Source organism: Ambystoma mexicanum, chromosome 1p, assembly GCF_040938575.1.
Source record: "Ambystoma mexicanum isolate Mex_15411 chromosome 1p, UKY_AmexF1_1, whole genome shotgun sequence".
NCBI lineage: Eukaryota > Metazoa > Chordata > Amphibia > Caudata > Ambystomatidae > Ambystoma > Ambystoma mexicanum.
Window position 1 is genome coordinate 352,205,622 of NC_090921.1, and position 25,118 is coordinate 352,230,739.

At 43.4% G+C, this 25,118-nt stretch overlaps 1 protein-coding gene across 1 annotated transcript in view; it reads right to left on the reverse strand.

Moving 5' to 3' along the window:
• Positions 1–25,118, reverse strand: part of JAK3 (Janus kinase 3) — a 576,597-nt gene that overhangs the window by 64,987 nt on the left and 486,492 nt on the right. The window contains exon 20 of the mRNA XM_069648742.1: positions 15,934–16,058. Coding sequence (XP_069504843.1) covers positions 15,934–16,058 — 125 coding nt within the window. The remainder of the gene's footprint in view (positions 1–15,933; positions 16,059–25,118) is intronic.

Genomic DNA, 25,118 nt, shown 5'->3' on the forward strand with positions numbered 1-25,118 from the left:
CTTCAGGAAAGGCTGAGTGAACCTTGGTGGAATTCGTGCAAAGAGTGCTTAACATACTGAGCTATATTCTGAACCATCACAGTACTGAAATTGATCAATAATCAACTTTGGCTATTGCACATGATCAGTGTAATCCCTACAGAAAGATGAGAATGCTACAGGAGTTGTGCCTCAGTGAACACATACACTATGAATACCACAGTGAAACAGATGAATTGATCAGAGCAGGTTGTACTTGTCAACAACAGATAGGCAATATGGTTAGAGACTACGCAGCATTGAATGAAGTATTCTGACATGTGCTATTTAAGTAAGATAAGCAATGTAAACTGACTTCTTTAAATCGGGCACATTTGTAGGGCCACCATCCAAGGTGGGGTCCGGGGCAAGTACCCATTGGTCCCTCCCATAAAGATGTTTCTGGTGACGATGTCCGCCCTCTCAAAAAAGTGGGCAGACGCCATCCATCCGCATGATCCCTTGACTTGTACACTGCTGAAACACAGACAATAATCTTAAGTCAACTGTAAGCAGCAGCTTAATTTCAACTTCTAAAATATTATTTAACTATTTTCTTTAAACCTACAGTAAATTATTATTTGAGGAACGCCAGCTTTAACTCTTTGGGCCTCATTACACGGATGGCGGTAAGGGATTACCGGCACCGGTAAGGGCACCGGTGCCGGTAATCCCTTACCGCCCTACTACGAGGTCCCTTTGCTGGACCCTACCTTAACGGCTGGTTTTACCATTTAACCAGCCGTTAGGGACGTGACCCGCAAAGGGACCTTGGAAGCAAATACGATACCGCAATTTGCGGTACCGTAATTGGCACCTTCCCCATTCTCATTGAGCCTTATGGGGGCTCAAATGAGAATGGGGAAGGGCCAATGGTGAATGGGGAATTACAGCCCCGCCAACCTTGGAATGGGGCGGTAATTCCACCATTCACCATGGCGGGATCGGTAAATTACCAGCGGCAACCATGGGGCTAATAGCGCCATGGTTACCGCCTTCCGTGTAATGAGGCCCTTTGTCTTTGAACCAATTAAATATGAGCGTATTTGGCTGAAGACCATCGACTGAATTTTAGCCACAAATCTGTTGCCCGCGCAAAGTCATGATGAGGCCTTTTCCCCATGTTGTGAAAGAAATTCAAAATCTGGTGCAATCCTTTGACTCAGGGCTTTGTGGAGCAGGTCCCAGCATCCTCCACGGCAGCGCGTATTTACCGCCTCCCACCACGTGAGCGCCGTGTGCATGGTGAAGGCTGCACTTCTCCTGTCGTTGCAGCACGTGCCTGCCCCGTACCCGCCCTCAAGGTTCCTGACTGTAAATTAATGGGAGGCATAGCTGATGTATGTGGTTGGCTCAAACAGCATTAAACTGACGTTCGCGATAAGAAGGCGTATTAGCCACATTGGAACGCGTTTAATCTCTCTTTCAGCAATCTAAAATAGAGATTAAACGCGTTCCAATGTGGCTAATCAATATACCACAATCTATATAGGTCTTTACAAGTCTTTATGATTGATTGTAAAGTACCCATTTAGATATTTAGCTATTTCCTGATTTGCTTTAGTGTTTTTAGTCATGAGTCATCCAGGTCCTGTGAGATCGGGCTTTATTACAATCTTAATCTTCATAATGCTTTATGCTGAGAGATGTGGCCTTTTCTTTTGCCAAGCAAGGAGACCTCAACCTTCCTCGGCACCTCATAGCCACGCAGGGTTGGGTAGACGTTCTCCTCTTTCTGTTAGTGTTGAGTGAAAATAAGTGATGTCATTTCTGGGCCACAGGTTTACCTCTCGGCACCAATTCGTGATTTTAGTTCACTATGGCACTGCCTGAGAAGGACACACACACAAAAATATCTGTGTGGCTGGAACAGGTGTGCCTTGCACGGCACATTTCCCAGCAACTAGAGAAGGGCACACACATTCATATATGTGTGGCTGGAACATATGGACCATGCACAGCACATATCACAGCAACTAGAGAAGGGCACACACATTCATATCTCTGGGGATGGAACAGCTGCATATATCTCAGCAACTGGAAAAGGGCTAGTCCCCCATCTCTTATGCAAGAATATGTTTCATATTCGAACAGTCTGGTCCTAGCTCAACTTAAGGGTGCTTCCAAATGGCTCATAATGAGAGATCTCAATCTGAGGAGCTTGTCAGGTTTATGAATGCAATAGGTTTCCAACAACATATAGACAAACCCACATGCTAGACTGGGTCTTTTCCCTTAAAATTAAGGTTAACAAACCAGACATCTCCTTATACCCCTGGTCTGATCATTCTTTTATTGAATGTAGTATAAGTATAGACTTTGCAAGCAATAAGAGCCGAGCGAAACAAACATGGATCATGACCAGAAATATGAAGAGGATCAACCGGGAGTCACTGAAGGAGTGGATCCTTCCCCTGTCCCAGAAGAATTCCTCAGCCTCAGTGAATTTCGGAAGCATGACCGACTCACTCCTGGATGTACTCGATAAAGCGAGCAACACTCTAGACCCTTTAAAAAATAGGAAGATGATTAGCCATCCCAAAAGCATCTGGTTCTCAGATGACCTAAAAATGCTTAGAGTAGCTAAGAGAAAAAAGTTCTATCAGTGGAAGAAATCCAAAACATAGGATGATTAACTGTCTTACCTGCAGGCTGCCAAGACATTTAAACTGGCAGACATAAAAGCCAAAAAAGATTCTTATGACGTATGCATAGAGAAGGCTCAATATGACTCAAAAGAAATGCTTTCCATCCTTAAAGAATTAGAGAAACCCGACATCAAATTTCAAGAACCTATTTGTAAAGATTAGGAGTGGTGTGCGCACATTCAAAAGGCCATGGTGAATAAAACGTAAAAGATTACAAGTGTTATTGAACAGGCTAAAATCATATTGCATGTCAAACCCATCAAGGAGATGTCAAAGGAAAATGCCCTTTATTACAGAATACTCCAAAGTTTGATTTTAGCAGCATAACTGAAGATGAACTACATGGTGGTCAGTCATAATTGCTATTTTTTTCGAAAGACAATAATGTCGAAACAATAATATCGAAAAAAAAAATATCGATTTTTTTATTTTATTTTATATTTATTTTGGGGTCCGGGAATAAAAAAAAATGAATAAAACAAAATTTTTTTTTTAAAAGGGTGTTTGGGGGAACCCCCCCATTTTCGAATAAAAAACGTAATTAAAAATAAATGCGACTTTTTTTTCAATATTTTTTTTTCGATATTTTGACTTTCGAAATTTTTGTTTTCGAAATTATCACTATAAACCGAACTACATATCATCTTGGCTAAACTCAAACCATTGACTTGCAAAGAGGATACATTCCCAGCCTCAGCTATTAAAGCCTGCTCAGAACTTCTTATTATTTCTATTACGAAAATAGTAAGCACATTCTTTAAAGAAGGAAGGGTGCCCACAAGATTGACGGGTGCCTGGATCACCCCATTGTTAAAAAAACCAGGGCAGGATCCCAAGCTTGCTACCAATTATCGGCCCATTTCCAACTCGCTCTAGAGTGGACTATTAACAACTACTGAGCCATATAACGATTATCCTATTTTGATTGGGGGTCAGTCAGGCCTTAGAGCAGGTTTTAGCACAGAATAGGCTTTACTGGAACTGTAGTCCAACATTTTCACTAATATCAATGAGGGGAAAACCATGCTGCTGATGTCTTGGGATTTATCAGCTGCTTTTGATTTAGTGTAATACCCTCTTCTCCTGACTAGATTACAGGAGGTGCTAAATTCAGCGATCAGGCGAGGGATTGGATGCAGTCCTTTCTAAGTAATAGGACTATGCGGCTCTGCAGTAAGCAAGCGGAAGTTGATCCAGTTCCATTATGCTACGGTGTTCCTCAGGGGGCCTCTCTATCCCCGTTCGTTATAATATCTTTAAGGCTCCACTCTTCCATCTATTAGAGCATAAAAAGTTATGTTTTTCAAACTATGCATTCGATTCTCAATGCCTTATTCCTTTGTCATGTGATTATGAGAAAGATTCCTTCATGGTTACAGAAATCTACAAACTGGTACATGAGTGGGTGGATATGAGTGGGCTGGCTTTGAACCACGAGATAACAGAACTCATGATCGTAGGTTCGAGGCCTAGACTACTGAAGCACAATGCGGCATATGACGTCTTCCGCATTGCGAAGCATGATATCCCCACCAAAGTGAAAATAAAAATACTTGGGGTTGTATTGGATCAATCTTTAAATCAGGTTAATAGTCTTATTTCAGCATCGGCCTATTACATACGGCTCCTCGCAGAGATTCACCCTTTTTTGTCCCAAAGAGTTGCAAAATCGATTATTGTAGCTCGCTTCCAGTGGGGATTGGTAAAAGAGAACTTGCAAACTTCACGTAGTGCAAAATAGCACTATCAGAGGGATTATGAGGATGCGCAATTGTGGGAATGTGTCAGAAGTGCAGAGGAACCTGAATTGGCTGCCGATCGGAGCTAGGATAGACTCCAGGTTACACACGATCACATATAAATCTTTGGCAGGGCTCTGTCCTGCATATGTAGCCTGTAGACTTAAAAACAAACCATAACCACCCTCCCTGCACTCAAATAGTATGAAACTGCTGCAAACTCCGAAAGCATCTCTTGAATTAGTAAAAAAAGGTGCTTTCTGGATGTCTGCACCCTCTAAGTGGAATGCTTTGCCTTTAGAGTTAAAAAATTGCCCTTCTTTAGAGTGTTTTAAGAAACAGCTTAAAATGCATCTTTTTAGATAACTCCTGGCTTGGCTTAGCTCATTCCATTAACTCAACACTGTCCACTCTCTGCTTGATCGGCACCCGAATGCCTCCGGGCCAATTTGGTTGCACCTTACAAATAACCTAAAGTAAAAGTAAAGTAAAACATTCCTATCTGTGTGGTATCAACATCTGGACCACACACTGCACACCTTAACAACTAGAGAAGGGCACAAACATCCATATCCGTGTGGCCAAAACAGCTGGGCCATGTGCTGCACATATCTGAACAACTAGAGTAGGGCACACATATTCATATCTGTGTGGCTGGAACAGATGGCCCATGCACTGCTCATATCTCAGTAACTAGAGAAGGGCACACACATTCATATCTGTTTAGCTGGAAGATCTGGACTACGCACTGCATATATTTAAACAACTAGAGAAGGGCACACATATTCATATATCTGGGACTGGAACAGCTGTGCCACACACTGCACATATGTGAACAACTATAGAAGGGCACACACATTCATATTTGCGTGGCTGGAACAGCTCGGCCACACGCTGAACGTATCTCAACAACTAGAGAAGGGCACACGCATTCATATTTCTGGGGCTGGAACAGCTGGGCCCTGCAATGCACAAATCTCAACAACTAGAGAAGTGCACACACATTCATATCTGTGTAATTGGAACAGTTGGCCTATGCACTGCACATATGTCAGCAACTAAGAAGGGCACACGCATTCATATCACATATTTCAACAACTAGAAAAGGGCACACACATTAATATCTGGGTGGCTGGAACAGCTGGGCCACACACTGCACATATCTAAACAACTATCTGTACAAATAATGTTCAGTTTTGTCTTTTAGTGGCTCTTTGTCTGGCAAGACTGATACTCGGGTGCAGCCAGTCTAGCCTTTTCTTACTGTGGCATTGCATATTTTTCTGTGCATCTATGATCAAGTAAGCATGATAAGTGTTATAACTTGGTTAGACTGGCATTTCGGTGCAGCCAGTCTAGGTATGTCTTACTGTGGCACAACATTTTTTTCTGGGCAACATGAAGGCTAAAGCAAACATAAGTTTTATTATGTGTCTAGGCTGGCCTACATTATGCATCCAGTTTGGACATGTTTTCTTTGTGTGGCTTTACATTTTTAATGGCAAAGCATTACATTAATTAAACCATTGATGCTCCTGTGCAAAGTTGATGACTTGCATCTATTGGATTTTTAGATTGGCGTTACCCTAGAAAACCGATTGCAAACGCTCTGATCTTTTACCCGATTTTTCACAGAAAGTGTGCTGCATAATTCACCATTTTAGTTCATTATTCAAACATTTATCGTGGGGGAAGGAGAACACCAATGAACCTCCCTTTGGATGGATTTTGATCCCTCAATATGCTCTGTGACTCTGGCATATTTGTGGGAAATGTTTATGCCCATTCAATTACAAAATTACCATCCGCCACGTAGTGGGTGACTGGTAGGTTAATGGGTATGAATGTGTGTGTGCAAGATTGGGGCTCATGCAAGGGGCTTTGGAAAATTGACATTTTCATGCATGTTTAACTGACATTTTTGGGTAAAATCGACGTGATAATTGTTGTTACATGGAGAAGAATTTGGGGTGGAGGATTATATCGCAAGGGGGCAGGCAACTGGACATTTTCTGTGGTGTGGCATTTTATCCTCACATAATGGGCAAGGCCACTATGAGTGCCCAGAGCCAGGCTCAGCCCCCTTGTTTCTATGCTAGGTGAAAGATATAAGGCATGATTAAAACAGATATTTATAGCTTTTACCTAGTGCAGTGCACGGTGCGCCCCTATAGCAGAATGATCATCATGCGTATTGCGCAAGCTTGGTGGCCAGGCTGGCCCAGAGTGTGGGGCCACTGATGCTCTGTTGCCGAGCTTGGGTTGGGGGAGAGGTGGTCCTCGTCATGGCTCACAGGGGGCCACCCGACATATTGTGCTATAACTCAATATGAAGGGAAAAGCGAGAGCAGGATCGGTGGGCTACCTCAGAAGCAATGGATAAGAAACCAGAAAGGGAGTGTTGAGCCAAAAAGGAAGCAGTGGGCAAGAAAGCAGAAAGGGAGCGATGGACCATAGGGGGAGCGGTAGGCCAGAGAGAGAGTGGTTGACAAGAAAGCAGGGAGGGAGCAGTAGGCATGAAAGTAAAGAAGGAGCAGTGGCTCAGGAAGTACGTTGCAGAGCTAAAGAAGGAGCAACAAAGAATGAGAGCCCGTAGACTTTACGAGGAACTGGAGAGTGTAAGGTGTGAGTTGGGACCATGGTTAGGAGTGTGGCAGGGACTGGATAGTTAGAGTTGTGACTTGGCAGTCTTGCAGAGCAAGTGTATGCACATGACTGTGGCAGTGAGGGCTTGGGGAGTGTAAGTTGTGATGGAGAATTGGTGAGTGTGAGGGGTGTTGGTGAGTGGGTGGATGTGGGTTCTTGTGGAATTGGACAATACAGAAGGCGAATGTTTGCACCATTGCAACTGACAAAACACAATGGCCCTCATTCCGAGTTAGGACTACACCATGGAGTAAATAGCTCCATGGTTGGCAACCATGGAGCTATTTACTCCATGGAATACCGGCATGGTGAATGGAGTAATTACCGGTCCATTCTAAGGTTGGATGGACCGGTAATTCCCCATTCACCATAGCCCTTCCCCATCCCCATTTCTGCCCCATAGGGCTCAATGGGAATGGGGAAGGAGGTAATTACGGCACCGTAAATTACGGTGCCGTAATTTACTCCAAGGTCACTTTGCGGGTCCCGTAATTTACTCCTGCTAAAAGCAGGAGGTAAAGAGGGACCCGCAAAGGGAACTCGGAATACGGAGGTAAGGGATTATCGCCATCGGTGCCCTTACAGGCGCCGGTAATCCCTTACCTCCAACCTCGGAATGACCCCCAATACATTTAATAATATAAAATATGTATGCACATTTGACAAGAAAAGTAGAACAAAACACGCACTGTTCGGTCAAGCAGGGGACATCTGGGACACGGAAGCAAACAGTAGCTGCTTAGTACATGGAGTTGCACTGTGAGTGCAAAAATAGGTTGCTATGTCTCACATGTTATGTTTGCGGGACACTGCAACCTATTTGTGCATGGGGCGTGCACTCACAGTGCAGCTCCATTTACTGAGCGGCTACTATTTGCTTAAATATACTGTCACCCAAAGCACTGCATAGTCCCGTGCTTCAGTTGACCATCTATTTAAGTAAAACATGAATACCTCGGCGCACAAGTACCTGCGCCCTGCTGCCTGTGGCCAACAGGGCGCACCTAAAAGGGACCTGCCACCACAGCACTGTGCCGGAAATGTCCGGTTTCGGTGCTAGGATTTTGAAGAGGGAGGTGGACAGCGCCCTAGTCCAATAGCCAGTGGAAGATCTAAGTAGCGCTTTAGCTCTTGGAGAACCTGGGCCTCTTTGATTGCAATCTACAAGTCAGTGTTTGAGCATTTCCCTCCCTAAGTCCCGCTTCCATCAAGCCAATTAAAGGGATGTAGAGCCTGAGCTGTGCATTCCTGGGCACCACAACTGGTGGCCTCATGATCTGCTGTGACAAAGGGTAAATGGTTCTGTGTTAGTGGGCAGACACTGCAGGCCGCCATGTGGCAGAGCAACCGGTCCTAGATAGCGGCCTGGTAGGGCATCTGTCCCAGCTGGCACAAGGTGGAATGTCATCCTGAGCATTCCCTGTCCTGTGTACTGGCAGGGAATGCTCCGGATGAACAGGTGGCATCCCTCGCCTAATGGAACCGAACCCCTGTTACATGTTTTTCTATGCGACTTCTATTCGGTTGAGGTTGCCTGCCCATTCTTAGTGAGTGATCTGAATTGAGCCCTGGGCAGGCCCTTTTAGCTCAACAGTTGCCCCTCTTGTTTGTTAGGGAACCACGGTAATGCCCTTTGTGTACTGGGAGCCACTCCTGTGAGCTGGACTATCATTATTGACATTCAATACAAATGCAAGGAGATTTGCAGATTCATATCTAAGTTGATGAGAAACTATCGAGCTGTTTCCCGGAAGAATGTGGTCAAGTGAATACATGTGCCAGATGGAACCGGACGCACATCATCCTGAGACTAGTGTGGTGACTCGACAGCACAGTGACCCAAAAGCATCATTTCAACATGTTTATTGTTTTATAAGGAGGAGGTTTGGGATGAATGCCTGAGGGCTATATCTGTTTATCTAAAACTAAAAAGGGTGTTCCTGTCCTGGAACAGTTTAGACAAAAGGTGTCAGGATGAGGCCAGTGATAATGCAACAGGATTTCACTCTTCAAGGAGAATTGGTGTCCTTCTCACTTTTGTCTCTGAGTGCAATCCCAAGAGGTTAAAATTCAAGCCTCTTCCAGGAAGGTAGTCTTGCTTCTATAATGCCCAATGCCATAGGATTTAAGAGTGGAGAAGCACCTATGGGAACTCTGGGTTGATCTAAAACTAAAGAGAATGATATGACTTGGAACAGTCTAAACAAAAAGGTGTCAGGATGGGGTGTACTATAATACATTACTCTGCTGGGTCTTGGCTCTAAGTACAGTCTCAGGGATAAAGTGCCCAGCGTGCTTCCATCTCACAATCACAGGTATATAGCCGCCAGCACCCTCCTTCGCTTCCATCACAGTAGAAGGGATTCAGTGCCCAGGACACTTCTTTGCCACAATCGCAGTAAAAGGTATTTGGTGCCCAGTTTGCTATTTATAATCTGTCCAGGATTATTGTGCTTCTGAGATTGCATCCAATTCTCTCTCCAGGGATATTGTGCCCAGCTCACTTATCAGAATTCCAGGTTCTCCTGCTCTATGCAGCCTGGTAGTTTCTTCGACCGTTCAGATTCTCAAGGTCTAAATCCTTGGATTATGCCCTTGAGAATTTTCAGGACCGTCAGCATCCTTCCTCAGACCATTCAGCACAGGCGAGCGCATACCCATCGTGTGGGTGGTCAAATTCCTCACAGAAAATCTCTCTTTTTTTCTCCTGCACTTGAATAGGATCGTTTGGCTTTTCTAGTTATTGTTTTTAGCAGGTACAGGTTTTCAGTCCTCTGATGCTTGAAAAGGCCCGTGGCCCTATTGGGTCAGGAGTAGGTGTATACCGAACTTCGCCGTTGAGTAAGTATTCGGCTGAATTCCAGCTGAATAAAAGCTATTCGGCTCCGGACGAATTGTTTCTTGCTATTCGGGTGTAGCCAAATACTTTGTCATTTTCATTTGAATACAAGAACTCAGAAAGACAAATATAGACTACAGTTTGTAAAATTTAATAGAATTAGACCAGGCACTTGGCCACAAGACCAGACAAATTTCTATCACACAGCTGTAAAATATGTTATATTGTAACCTGCTCTTTAGGGCATGTTTTGTTTCAGATTCCTAGACATAAACGGTGCTCATCTTTTATACTTAGCCGGCAACAATACAGGAAAATCTTCCCTTTTAGCGAATGTTTATAAGCAATGTGCACTTTCTTCAGTTGGAAAATACAATGTGCATATTACACTTAGGATACATTCAGTTCCTGTCATGTCACTTCCCATTGCATACGTCATAGGCCCCCTTTTCTCTTTTATAAGGACTTGAGTCCTGAGTTTAACATTATCTGATATTTTATGTATTGGCAAGAAGGAGTGGCGAGGATAATTGAAAAGTGAGCAGCATTTATTCCTACGGGCCATGCCCATGGAGAAGCATTGAGAATCCACAACAGGTAGTGGAGAATAGCAGGGCTTGGTTATGTCAGGCAGAGTAATATGACCCACCCTAACAGGCCACTCAGAGGTATTTATGTCGGCTAATCTAAGTGGGCCAGTGTGTGACAGCGGGTTGCACATAGCAATATCCATTTTGTTCAACCAAGTTCTTTTGCATTTCAGCTAGCACAAAACAATGCACTAAGGGCAGCCACCGGCACCACAAAGAGAAGCCATATCTCTTAAATTAGAAGACAAGTACACTGACTCCCTGTCAAAGAGAGAATTGTCTTTAAAACTCTTGCCCTCACCCACAAATGCCTCCACGAACTTGCCCCCCCCTTACCTGACCAACAGAATTACTAGGCACTCCGCCACAAGACCGCTCAGATCCATCTATGCCAACACCATTGTTATGCCTACCTCACGGAAAGTGCGCACGGGTGGCTCCAGTTTCCCCACCCTAGCAGCCAGGCACTGGAACGCCTTGCCTCCTCACCTAAGACTCATTGAGTCCCACCTAGCCTTTCATAAGGCTATCAAAACCAGACATTTTGTGTAAACTCAATCTGTTTCCTCCACTGCGTATGCCAAACTGTAACTAAGAGCCATCTGGCACATGTATGTAATCTTGAATCTGTGTATCCTCTGTAACAGCGCCTCGATGCCTTATGGCTGCAAGTGCGCTTAACAAATGCAAATAAATAAATAAATAAATGCATTTGTGAAGCCTCCTACTTTGACTGACACTGGTTTTGAATATGCAACAACATTCTGTATATGTGGTCCCTTCATTCTGGTTAAATCAGCTTTTTTTCTGGCTATTTCACTTTAAATAAAGATGCTGCATTGATTACAATGAAGAGAAATAAAAGTATAGAATGCATTTAAAAAGGTACTTTTTTTAAATAAGTGTGTTTTTTCAAGTTTGGAACTTGATGTACTAAATAAAGCAACTATTCGTCCTCATATTTGGCTTCAGCCAAATCCTATTCGGCACAGCCCTAGTCAGGAGTATATCCTACTTTGTTCACCATGCTCCAGTCTGGCTTAGCATAGTGCCCCCGGCAGTAACCACTCCAGCGATCATAGCCCCTGTCTTGTTTTAAGTATGTGCTCAAGGAAATCCCATCTACTTCACACAATCCTGAAATAGGAAGGATATACCACACCATCCTTTAGCAGTGTTATACGTTCACACTGTCTCTGTTCGCAAGGGACCCTTTCGGGCAATAGGATTCTGCAGTGTGGGTTGAGCCTTTAGTTGCTCTTCTTAATGCAGCCCTGTGTCTGACTTGATGAATCTATGTGTAAGTCCCTCCTGGCAGGTTGGACTTCCTGGCAATACAAAGTATTTGGCAATGTTTCCTTGCAGCACCCTGGGGATATGTGGTGTGACAAGTCCAGGAGTCTGGCCTTGTCAAGAGGGGACATAAAACCCTCTCAGTTGGGGGTGGGAGGCATACCATAGAGAAATCCAGAGAGTCTTACCCTGAGGTGGATGGTAGCAGCCGGAAGGTACCAAGGTTGTCCCCAGGGCTGTTCGTTTCTGAGCAGTCCACCTTTGTCTAGTGCCATACCTCCATATGCTTGCCAGTGTTTTTTTCTACTGACCAACAATTCCGGGCAAGAAAACCGCCAGAAACATCAGCGTGAGAACCATTTTACAGCACTGCAAGATAGCTGCAGAAAGACTAAGACCCAATCAACAGCAGGCATCTCCCCAGTGTTCTGCGATCAACCACTGGCAGGAAAAGACCAGCAGAGAGGGAGGGGCACAGCAACACAATCCACATTCTACGGACAGAGAAGCAACACAATGCTGCTGGGTAATAGTGGCAAGCTGAGTACCATACACCAACAGGCACTTAATCCAGGGACCTACACCCTCTCCACCATGGGATTTACCTTAGGGAAGTGAAAAACAAGTCCCCCTAACACAAACAAGGGCATTCAACTTCCTGGGCCGCCATTACTATTCCATGGCAGACCTGCATGGGGAAGTGGGCTGTGGTAAGAGCACTATTTGTAACCTTATTGCTTCCAACACACCCGGGTGGGTAAGACAGGGCCAGAGAACCAGTTCAGAGAGGGGGAGGGGATAAAAGAGGCCACAGGAATCAGGAAGTGGGAGGTCAGAGGAGGAGAAGGGGGTTGGAAGACCAAGCGACCAGCAGGAGGGAGGCAGTAGCAACAAGGTTTCTGGAGAAGGTGGGGTATTGGGTAGTGAGTGAATTTGGTATTGCATTGTAAGCATGCATGACAGTGTGGGTAGGAGAAAAAGAATATGAAGTGAGTGCATGAGTGAAGGAGGGGTGTCAGAGACAAAGGTCAGTGGGAGTGTTCGTAGTACTGTGGCGAGTGGAGTACTAGTTTGGAGGGAGGAGTAGTAGCGTGGAGGACTGAGTGGTAGTCATGTGGAGGAGTGAGCTGTATGGGTGTGGAGGAGTGAGATGCATGGAGGAGGGAGGGTGTGGAGGAGGGAGTGGTATGGTGGAGTGTGTAGTATGGTGGATGGTGTAGTAGTATTGAGGAGGTGGGAACAGTTGTGTGGAGCAGAGAGTAGTAGTAAGGAGCAGGACTAACATCCAAGGGTAGAGATGAGGCCTAGAAGATATGAGAGACTTCAAAGGGATTGAGGAGGTGAGTGGACTTGGAGAAGGAGTGTAGCAGAGAAGTGATGAAATGGAGAGGATAAAGTGGGTGGAAGAGGAAAAGACTGACTCATGCAGGGTGTCTCCAAGGGACAATCGCATATCCCCTTAGAAAACAAACCACTTGGTACAGTAGGGAAAGATTCGGAGCACTGGGGGAGTTGAGTGAGAAAAGGCCACACACCTTTAGGTTGCCATCACAGCTCATTTAGACAATTAGTGTACTGATGGGGAAACAATCACTAGCTACTAACCAGGGTGCTCTAAATGCCTGAGTTAGCGAGGATGTGTTTCAGATGAGAGAGAGAGGAACAGCCATGGGACCCATTGGAAATTCAATAGAAAGCTAGAACCATCATTGAGAGAGGTTTACGTGTTCTTTTTGCTTGGTTTGCCAGGCCCCACAGCCCCTAAATTATAGCTCCCGACTAGCCTGTACATATTTTTTCAGTCTCTGATCACAACGATGTTTTAATTCTGATCCTTCCATTGCTTGATGGTCTCATTAGAATTCATACTAAGGATCACAGATAGCCTTTCAATCTTCTTGCTATTTCTTGCTCAATCTTCTTGTATGATGTTTTGATCATACCAGTTTTCAGACCCAGCTTCATTAGCTTTGGTAGCTTGGCTGCAACTCAGGTGTGGAACTGCTGGTCTCACTTTTCTCCCCTCAGCATGCCTTTTAACTATTGGCTATTGTGGCTTGGCCAATACTGATCTATAACTATGGACCAACTTGTCCATTGCCACCACTTTCCTTTGCTTAGTTTATTGTTTGGCCTCTGATAACCCCTTCCTTCCTCTGTCTCTTTTCCAACCTCCTCCTAATTGCTCTCCTGTCTCTTCTCCAATGCCTTCCAGTCCTTTCCCTGTTCCCCTTCTTCTCTGTTGTTGATCGTGCCCTCCTGCAATGCCTTCCAGTCCCTTCACTGTTCCCCTTCTTCTCTGTTGTTGATCATGACCTCCTGCAATGCCTTCCAGTCCCTTCACTGTTCCCCTTCTTCTCTGTTGTTGATCATGCCCTCCTGAAATGCCTTCCAGTCCCTTCACTGTTCCCCTTCTTCTCTGTTGTTGATCAAGCCCTCCTGCAATGCCTTCCAGTCCCTTCACTGTTCCCATTCTTCTCTGTTGTTGATCATGCCCTCCTACAATGCTTTCCAGTCCCTTCACTGTTCCCCTTTGTCTCTGTTCTTGATCGTGCCTACCCGCAATACCTTCCTGTGCCTTCACCTATATTTCTCTCTTGAACTTCTCCACTTCCTCCTCCTGACTATCCTCTGCTCCTTCTGGAACTCCTCCCTTGCTTTTAACCTTTCTCCTTCCTGCTAATTTGCTCTCTCCAGACTCCTCTGCGCTGCCAACCCGCTTCCAAACTCCCTCCCTCAGACGATGATCTGGCTCCCTTTTGCATGGTGGTCCTAAACCTGCCAGAGCAATGATGGTGTTGGAGGGGCCACCTCCGGGAGATGATATATCTTGTTTAAGCTTGGGTTTTTGTCATATTTCTCCTCTCAACCATTCTGTTTGGCATGCAGGTAACGAAGGTGGGCGGTCTGCAGCTCTCCAGAATGAGGCTACAAAACCTGGTGCCAAAACCTTGGCCCTACTAAGGCAAGTGCCTGATTCTGCCATGCTACCCTCTAGTTTGCTTTTGGCTGTTCTGTCTACTCCATGTTACCACCGGAAAGCAGTTACAGCCAAACTGAAATCTGTTATAACTCAATTGTCTGTCAACCAGCATGGGCGCAACCCTTGAAGAATGTGTTTCACGTTGCTCCCATCCTTCCTATTCTGCCCTCTGCCGGAGTCACAGTTCCACTGCTTTTTTGGTACGCTTCTACCACTGTTTCTAACAGCTAATGACGGGTGTTTGTGGCACCTCTAGCCAGGAGTATCTGGCTCAATCATAATTTTGCTGGCATTCATTTCCATTTTGTGTATCGCAGGCTCCAGTGTACTCTTTACTCCTGAGGCCACTCTATGCCTCCTAGCGGAAATTGCAAACCGCTTGGAGAAATGAAAGAGGCCATGATCCAACCATATTCAGTACTCTGTTTAGGGGTGCTGTGTGTGGCAGAGCTATATATGCTGTAAATGGGGAAAATGGCCCCGGGGAGCCTCTGAGGTTAGCAACAAGGAGTGTGTGGACTTCTCCAGCCACCAGTGTCACCTCCACTCCCATTATCCAGCCTCGGGCGTGTGTCTTTGCCACATGAGTAGGGAGTTATTTAATGTGAGCTACATTTTAAAAAGGTTGTGGATCCCATGACACGCGCCTGACATTTTGTAACCCTTTTGAATCTCTGGAAACAATGTTCAGCAAACTGGGAACCTGCATCGTTGAAAAACTACAAATCAATGTCAATCACACATTAGCAGCAATACCTTGAGAATGGTGGCAGTATGCCCTGAACACCTTTACAAACACCCTGAACTCCCACCCTCAAAATAATAAGGTTCATAGCACAAGGAATCTCTCTGCCTCAACACCTAGGCCATCACATTGCCCCTCGCACCACCTGACTCGCTAGACGCGGCCTGATCCTCCCCGCCACTGGTTACAGCTGTTACCCCCCCTCTATGACCCTCTGTATCCCACCCCCCACTGTATAGCTGTTCAGTTGTTACCTCTGAAAAGCACTTTGTTATGCATCTGTACTGTTGTATACCTCTATAAAGCACTCTGTTGCTTCTCGAAGCTAGGTCTGCGCTCAATAAATACAATAATAATATTAATAATAATAATAATAATAATAATAATAATAATAATAATAATAACTCTGCATCCTGGCATTAAAGGAGGTACCTTGCAGACTTGAGAGGCAAACAACAGGAGTTTCCAGGTGCTCAGCTGCTCCCGGTGCTTCTGCAGATATTCCCGCAGGCTCCCATTTGGCAGGTATTCCATGACGAGGCGCAGGTTCTTTCGGCCTGGAGGGAAAGGAAGACAAGTTAAGAAGAATTTAGGAGAAAACGACAGGAACTGAGTCAAGAATACAGGGAACAAGCCTACAAAATCAGTGGAGGCTTTATACAAGTGGAAGGACCTGACATTAAAGCGCACTGGATGGGGTGAAGGCAGGAAAAGAGCAGAGAAGTGGGAACTACCGATGAGACATAAGTCAGGAGTCCATAGGGTCAGATGGAGAAATAATGCCGGCATACACTGTTCTGCGGTAATCATCAGTCCATTGATTTTTAATTAAGCTCTAATTACACTTAGAATGAGCTGAGGCATCATCTCATTAGGTTACTGGGAAGGATTGCCATCTGGCAGTGGCGCAGAAGCCATGCATTTATTGATTTGCGTTACATGTAGAAAGATGGAGGTGATTTGCCCTTAGAGACAAGACCTTTTGCTCTCCACAAACGCCATGCCAAAAGCGTAGTGTACACCTGTGCCCAGCTGAATCAGTATCCTGATCTGCAGCACTTGCTCCGCAGTGGCACAGAGCACAGGTGCCTTCTGACAGATGCAATAACAGCCAAATAATTGCAGTACTGGGGCGGCATTCAAGATATGCACTCCTGTCCCCCAAACCACATAGCTATGAGAGTTACTACACTGGCCCGGTCACTTTTGACCGATTCCACTAAACAACATATCCGCTTTTGAAATCCTTGGTTGCATGTTGCCTTTCTACCTCTGTATTCATTACCAAGAGTGGTGGCTGCATCTTTCTATCTATTGCATATTCCGTGCTCTTCCTTATAGGGGTTGGGCTTTATAGTGTTTTTATAGTTATTTGTACATTGCTGTGTTTGATTAAAGTGTCAATATTTTTTTATAGAACTGTGTCTGGACATTCCTGTTTATTTTGCACTGTATTTACTCAGCTTTTGGATTGCTACTGGATCACATTCACATCCTTTCTGAGAGTAAACCTTCCATCAGTACATGTTACTGCAAAAGGCGAAGCGGGTATATCTCTTGCCCATGCCTGAATTACCATTATGATTGGGTTCACTGTTGGTTTTTAGAAGTATGGGGGCTGAGTAGGCAGTGCAGCCACTACTCATCCTAAAACTCCTGCAGAGAAGAAGTCATTTCATCACATCCCCCTTGATTGGTTCGAGTTCCCTCGCTACGCTTGGACATTCCCGCATATTTGTGGGAAACATGTACACTCCTCCAATTAAAAAATAAAACACCTGTCGCCACTAGTAGCAATCAAGAAATATGGAAAAAACGAGGGTGCATTAGGTTGGATTAGACTTAATTAGATGTCATTATATGTTTTCATAAGGTCCTGCAGAGAAAGTGGTGGCAACAGTTTCTCTGCAGTATGGTGAGTGTCATGAATGCAACGTGCGATTGGCAACATGCGCTGGGAATGGCAAAGGTCTATTAGGAGACAACAAGCCACAATGTGCAAAGTGGCATGCGTGCAAAGGCACACCTAACATCTGTGTGCCAGTAGGGTGGTGCACAGTTCTGTTAAGTGAGCAGTTTGTCTTGGGTGGTGATGTGGTATAACATGATAAGTTAAAACTCAGGGCAAATTGAGCGGTGTGTGGTGCTGAAGAGCTGCATAAAGGAGTAGTGAAACCTACGATGGTGGCCATTGTAAAGTGGTGCTGTGGGGCACTCCAGCATATGAAGGAAATATATTTAATCTGTGAGAAGCAGTTGTGGGCTTACTGTGAGGGGCACAGAAATGAATGTGTCTCACTGCAAAGTTAGGGCTTGATAATAGTAGGCTTACGGATAGGTTTCTTGAACAGGTTTACACATTTGTGCCAGTAATAAATATGGGCTATATAGCATGAAAGGCAGTATCCTTTTTGGTTCCAATAAGTGAACTCCACCTAAGAGGATGTTTTTCTGAAATTAAGTTTTAAAGGGATGAGGTAGTTTGTTTGGGTGCTTTGGGAAAGGTCATAGTTAAAATGGTGTGTCAGTGTGGACCATTAAAAATCCTGTGATAGTGCGGGAAGCCAGCGTGCACTAGAGGGCACAGTGTGGACAGTGGTCACTAATTGCCCATCAAAAATATTGATTAAAGGGTCCAATTAGGAGCAGAAAGGGGGTTACTAATGGCAGCAAGCCGATGCTATAAGGATGCAGTCAGGATTACTGAGCAAGAATAACTGTGCAGCCTTGTTATGGTAGAATGGGAGATGGTATACGTTTAAAGCCAGGCATGGTGACGAGTGGGCGTAAACTCTCAATTGTATAGAAACACCAATCTGAGTGGGTTCAGGGGTCTGGGAGAATGAAGGATGTGGAGGGTAAAATTCGGTCATGAGCCGGTTACTCTGTGTAGGATGCATTATAAATAAATGCTTATTGTAGAAATGTGTCCATTCTTTGGTCATTGTTTAGTCCTCTGACAAGTGAGTGAAGATTGCATATCCACCTGCATTCCTTCTTGTGGGGACTAGTTCTCTCTCAGGTGGATGCAGTAACACTTTTTCCTGTTCCAGAAAATGTGTTTTGAGATGTTGCTATTTCTATATTTGCAGAACCAGTTTCCTGCAAGAGGTGAGCACTCATTATTATTTGTAATGCTCATATATTCCCAGATGTGCTCACTCATTACTGTATTGTGCTTTCAATGAATAGTAGTCCACATGTGAAATGTATGATGAATACAGTATGAGCTGTTCTACAATTGATGAACTATTTGATAGAGTATTTGATTGAAGCACTGAATTTTAAGTTTCAGTTTTATTAGCTGCACCTGGACATCTATTGCAGGTTCCACATCTCTAAATTGCTCTGGAGGGTAGAGGAGGGCGGGGGGGGGGGCACGTTTCAGTTGATGTGTTGATAGTTTCTGGTAGTATGTTGTGAACGGTTGCCACTAGCGCTGGTGGAAGATCTGTCAGGGCTCATTGGGTTCCATTTCAACATAAAGTCTAGGGGCCCCTTGTCTACAGCTGAGACAAGCAGTCTCTGGTACCCAGTGATGGGTTTACATTATAACAGAGACAGTAAAGCAGTGAGGGGTTAATAGCTGCTGATTAAGATAGTTTCAAAAGAAGTGTCATTATGCAGACAAAGCCCTAGAAAAAAGTCAACGAGCTGATAAAACCGTTACTACAATATGCCGAGGTGATGCCCTGCGGGTGCCAGCCAAGGCAGCACTGTAAATGTGTTGCTGTAAAGTGCACATTTAATGTCCTATTTAACTAAGAAGGTGCTATGGAGTAAGACTGCCAAGATGGGGCAGTCGCTGAGGTGTACCTTCAGGGTCGCGCCCATTTCAAATGAAAAGGATGAAAGGACCTAACATCGTCCCTGGTTGCTGCTTTTCGTGTAAACTATTTTTGAATGTTCACTGATAGTTCCGAAGGTCTGCGTCACGAAGGAGTATTTGCCAATTTTTTCAAAGTGCTTTAAAAATTAGATGGTTGTCAAAGCTGTGCTGTGTAATATAATACTACATTTGGCAATGGACCGACAGGAAATCCTGTGCTTCTGAACAAATCACTTCACCTCCTGGTGCTTCAAATTATTAATGTTGAATGCAAATATATCAAAAGCAGCAGCATTCCATGCCATCCTGTACCGAAGTGGATGCCTGATGCTGTCCTCTCCATCACATTGTGTTTTCCTTAATCGTGCCTCAAGCACACCCCTCAAATCATACTGTTCAATATAGAGAACTGTGTGTCTGGGAAACTGCAGCTACAATAAAAACAAAAACTCTCTGTGAAACTGTTCACTGACCCCTTGTGCCAGGACCATGACATCTCTAAAAAAATTGAGAGAGCTGGAGATCAATGAGCATCAAAGGATTGATGGAGTGAATGGACTGCAAGGAGCATAGTATTCCATGAGCTACCTTTGCCTTCATTACCCTGTCCATGTTTAAGGCAAGCAGTTACCACGTGGGAAAAAAGGGGCAGAATTCTCAAAAGGGCATCTGAATGTGATCATTTTAGATGCTACACCACTTCTCTTTTTAAAACTTTCAACATTACATCCACCGATGCTTGGAAAGTAACCACCTGCTAACAGGCTTCGTGGCACAAGGCAAAACATGTTAAAATAAAACTTGCACTTACATATTGATAACAGCTAACAATCAATACAATCAACTGAAGAGAACACATAACCATGAACAAAACTAAATCAATCAAATCTAAATCAATCGAAAAGTAAAATGATTGTACAATCTCACATTTTTAGTCAACAACTTCTCACTCGATTCGTCTAAATCTTATCAGAATTCTTGACTTGTGTCCTCTCTCTTTCAACCACCATGCAACTGCGCCAGGCTCCGAGCTTAAATCCTTTCCAGTCATCTCCACATCTCTTTCACTTACTTCCACTTCTCCTCCTAGAGGTACTAGGATATCTCAATGATGACTCATCTTTGTCACTACTAAACTGGTCAAGATTTTCTGGCTGTAGAAACAGCATGCCTCTTACGCAACTCATTCCACATACCGCACTTTTCCATCATTGGGAGGCACAGCCCCATTTTGAGGTGATGAATATTTAAACATCCCCTTTTGAATGAAACCTGGTCATTTTACTTTTAGCCATTCACCTATTCTTAAGTTCGGCTAGCAAAAATCATGTGATTTATTAAACTGTAACCTCTTCTTCTTGTACTTCCAACATGTGAGAGCACACTTTCACCAAATCTGTGACAACAGACATATAATTCGTAATTCTCTTCCATAACCACCATGGCCTGGAGGGTAACATGGTTTTACGCCCTCTCTTAATTTTAAAGGATCAAAGTTTTGTGGTGGGATGCAGTGTTGTTCTATACGCAAAAAGCATATTTTGAACAGCTCTTCATTGTTTGAGATTACTCTTAACAGCCAATTGTAACTTTGAAGTCAAAACTCTATTACATCTCTCAACCAAGCCATTTGCCTGGGGATGATAAAGTGAAGTGGTCCAGTGCCACATTAACACAAAAATGTCCTCATTGCATTTGAGGTCAACTGCACTCCACTATCAGAAATTAAAACTTATGGTAGTCCCTCTGTACTGAAAAGTTCCATGAGAACATCTATCACTGATGATGTGATAACAGTGTCTAAAACTTAACTTCTCACCATTTGTTAAAATTATCAATGATCACTACTGCAAATTTATATTCACTGGAGAGTGTGCCATACAGTGCAACAAGGTCTATCCCTATTGTGTACCACAGTCCTTCAGGTATGGGCACAGAGTGATGGGGGCTGACTTAGTAGTTAATACTTTATCATATTGTCCACATTTTATGCATTTTCTCATGATCTGTCAACTTTCATATCAATTGCAGGCCACCAATAACTCTAATTCAGAACTTTTTTCATAATCGTTATTGCCAAGTGACCTTGGTGTGCTGCTTGTAACATTTTTGTTCAAACATTCGTTGGTGAGACTATTCAGTAATCTCTGTATAAAAACATCTCATTACAGAGAGCACATCTTGAACTTTACGATATGGTAGCAGTCCACATTCCAAATGCTTTGCTAGAGGCCACCCTTTTTTGGAGATGTTTCTTGACCTCTTGCAAGATAGTGCAACTCATGTGTCTTCAACGACCAACTCTTAAATTGTTATTTTCAAAAGACAGTCTGCTGTGACATTGCTTTTCCCTGGCTTATCCTGTATATCATAGTTACAATATCACAACAGTGCTGAAAATCTACCCAATATGTGAGCCACATGTCTTGTGCATTCTGCATACAGGACTTGAATCGGTGGTTTGTGATCTGTTATGAGTAAGAAGGGAACTTCCCTCTATGTTTTTTTTTAAAAGCTGTATGGCCCATAAGCAATGTACTGAAATAGGTTTATCAAACAATACCCCTTCTTAGAAAATACATCTAACTCCACCATAAGGGGAACATATTCATATTTATATTTATAAAGAAGGAGATCGACTAAACTTTTACAAATGTTATCTCATCAAACAGACCCCAGGATCACTGATTTTCCGGCAGACTTAGTCCTGAAAAAATAGACTGTATGCAATTATTCATCAAAAAAGACTCATAATGTTCATTTATTAAAAAAACATATCGACCCAAACTCCAAACACAGTGATCAAAAATGATGCATAAAAAGTTCATCTAAAACAACGTAACAAAAAATTCAAAAGACACAAATGACATTACATTACAACATTCAACATTCTAAATGTGTCATAAAAACATTTCCCGACATGTTTCTGTTCTTCAAACCCCGCAATGGGCACTCACCACAGATTTCAAGGATCCTTCTTTGTATTGTAGGTACATTGGCATCCCAATTGTAATGTTCAAAAAGACCCTCTCAACATGGTGTTGAAGAAATCTACAATTTGAAAATGTTCCCCTGAAGAATGTTCACCCATTGCGGGGTTTGAAGAACAGAAACATGTCGGGAAACGTTTTTATGACACATTTAGAATGTTGAATTTTGTAATGTAATGTCATTTGTGTCTTTTGAATTTTGTGCTAGGTTGTTTTAGAGGAACTTTTTATGTATAATTTTTGATCACTGTGTTTGGAGTTTGGGTCGATATGTTTTTTAGTCATTTTTTGAATAAATGAACTTTATGAGTATTTTTTGATGAATAATTGCATACAGTCTATTTTTTCAGGACTATGTATGCTGGAAGATCAGTGATCCTGGGTCTGTTTGATGAGATAACATTTGTAAAAATGTAATCTATCTCCTTCTTTATAAATATATGGCCCATAAGCAAGCAAGGCATCTCTCTCTATAACCACATAACTTACTTCTGCTGCTTTAAGCACTTGCAAGGTGAATGCTACTTTGTTTCTTTGTCATTTCGAACTTGAGGTACGATTGATCCCAATCCTTTTTTGCTAGCATCCACAGTTATTATGGTCTTGACCTTTGTATCTAAGGACATTAATGTTGAGGCTTCTATGATAATCCTTTTTACAGGTTCAAAGGTGCGTTGCTGTGTCTTGCTTATGCATCTATGCGGTTCCTCTATAGATGCAAAGATTTGCGTACACCTGCATAAACTCTCAAAGGAATGATGTGAGCTATTCTTTTGTGGTGGGGCCTGGTGCTTCCTCAAGGACCTTGTTAGTTTGGCCTTTGGCTTAACTTCTTGTTGAGACACTGTATGCCCCAGATAATCCACTTCTGTTAAGAACAACTTGCAGTTATTCACCTTTAGTGCGATTCCATATTTTCTCAGACTCGTAGGACTTATTGCAACACAACAGTGTGTTTCTCTATTGAGTCAGTATAAACTAGCATGTAGTCTTGGAAGGTTACAACATTCTCTATATGTCTAAAATGTCTATCCATAAATTGCTGGAAAACATCTTCAGGTGAATCAAGCATGCATGAAGGGCAGTCTCAGGAATGTGTATATGTCAAAGAGAGTTATGAACGCTGTAAGGTGATTTGAGTCTTCTGTGAGTTCACTTAGTGGTAAGCTGAGTACAGTTCCAAAGTAGAAAAGTATTTTGCAACCTTAAATTTGCCCACCATCTCCGATATGTTAGCTAGAGGATAGACATGTTAGGTAGAGGATGTACATCAACTTTAATGTTCCTGTTGAGAGCTCAATTGGTGCCAATCATTCTGTACCTTCTATTTCAGTTATAACACCTAGCTTTAGCATCTCAGTAATCTGTTGCTTCAACTGGTCTTGTAGCATCATGGGCACTTTTGCACCTAATTCTTAATTAGCTGTGTGACATCTTTGAGAACAATGCAGGGCTTGAAATAATTAATTATTTTGTATTGTTTCGGTGAAGACTGTGGGATATCGCTGCACTTGTTTTCTAAGTAATTCTTAGACCTCTTCTTCTTGTGAGTCACCTGTTTCTCTTATTTGTGAAATTAGTTCCTGCGGTCTATCGATTGAAAGTATTTGTTGTGCTGCACCCAGATTGAGATTGAAAGCAGCTTGATGCTTCCAACTGAAGATTGGTGATCTCTTTTCTTCTACATATACTATTCCGACTGTAGAACGTTCTTTGTAGTGCATTTCATCATGAAAGTAACCAACTATTTGGATGCGGTGTAGGTGCAAAGGTGGTGAGGGTCAACTTTTCTGCTCTATGTCGTAATGTTTTCTTATATAGTTCTTTGGATATCACTGTGTACAATGATCCATAGACTGCAATAAGCAATACATCTACTGAAGGGATTCTTGTGTTTGTGATATGTGTAACAGGACGTGGTTCATCTTCCGGTACATTGATTACTAGTACTGTATTTGCTAAATAGTTTGCTATTTAATCTTTATCCAGCAATACTTTCTTAAATAGTGGCAATATTGGTACCACGTTTCCCTCGCTGGTTGCTTGAGGACACTTGTGTTGTTAGCATGCTTGAGCAAAGTGATTCATACACCCACATACTGCACACTTCTTTCCGCATGCTGGGAAATTTCAATTTCGGGAGTTGTGGCTTGCACTATTACATCTCAAGAAGCGGTTGCCTGACCTTCTATTAGGGCCTATTTTTCTTCCTGCCCCTCTGTTGGTGTTGCTAGCAAAATCCTGGCTTTATCTAGTGTTGGTTCGACTGTGAGCCACATACAATCTCTCACATGCTGGTTGTTGGTGTGGACCACGAGTTGGTCTTTGATCACTTCATTTTGAAAAGCTCTGAATGCACAGGTTCATGCTAGCGTTCTCAGGCCTGCTATGTATTGTTCTATGGTTTAGCCTGGTTTCTGTTCACGGATGTAGAACTGTATCTTTCCATTGCTGTGCTTAATCTGGGTAGGTAATACAAATCCAATTTTTTTTCTTCAAACGGATGCTTGGGAGCAGCACCAGTTGGCATAGATATCGGTGTAAGGTATCTGCTGCCTTTCTGCACCTCCAATCCTATCAGGGGTCACGTCCGTTATGCTGTGTTAAGGTCTGCCACACTTTTGACATTCATATTGTGCTAGTAACACAGAGTCTGGGTTTATGTGGGCATGATGGTGCTGGTATTGGGGGTGCTGATGGTGGTCTGGGTACCATGTAATTATGTCATATGCTTTCTTATCTATGACAGAAAGGCTGTTTCTAAAAAGAAACAGTGCACAGGTAGGCTCAGGCTTCTA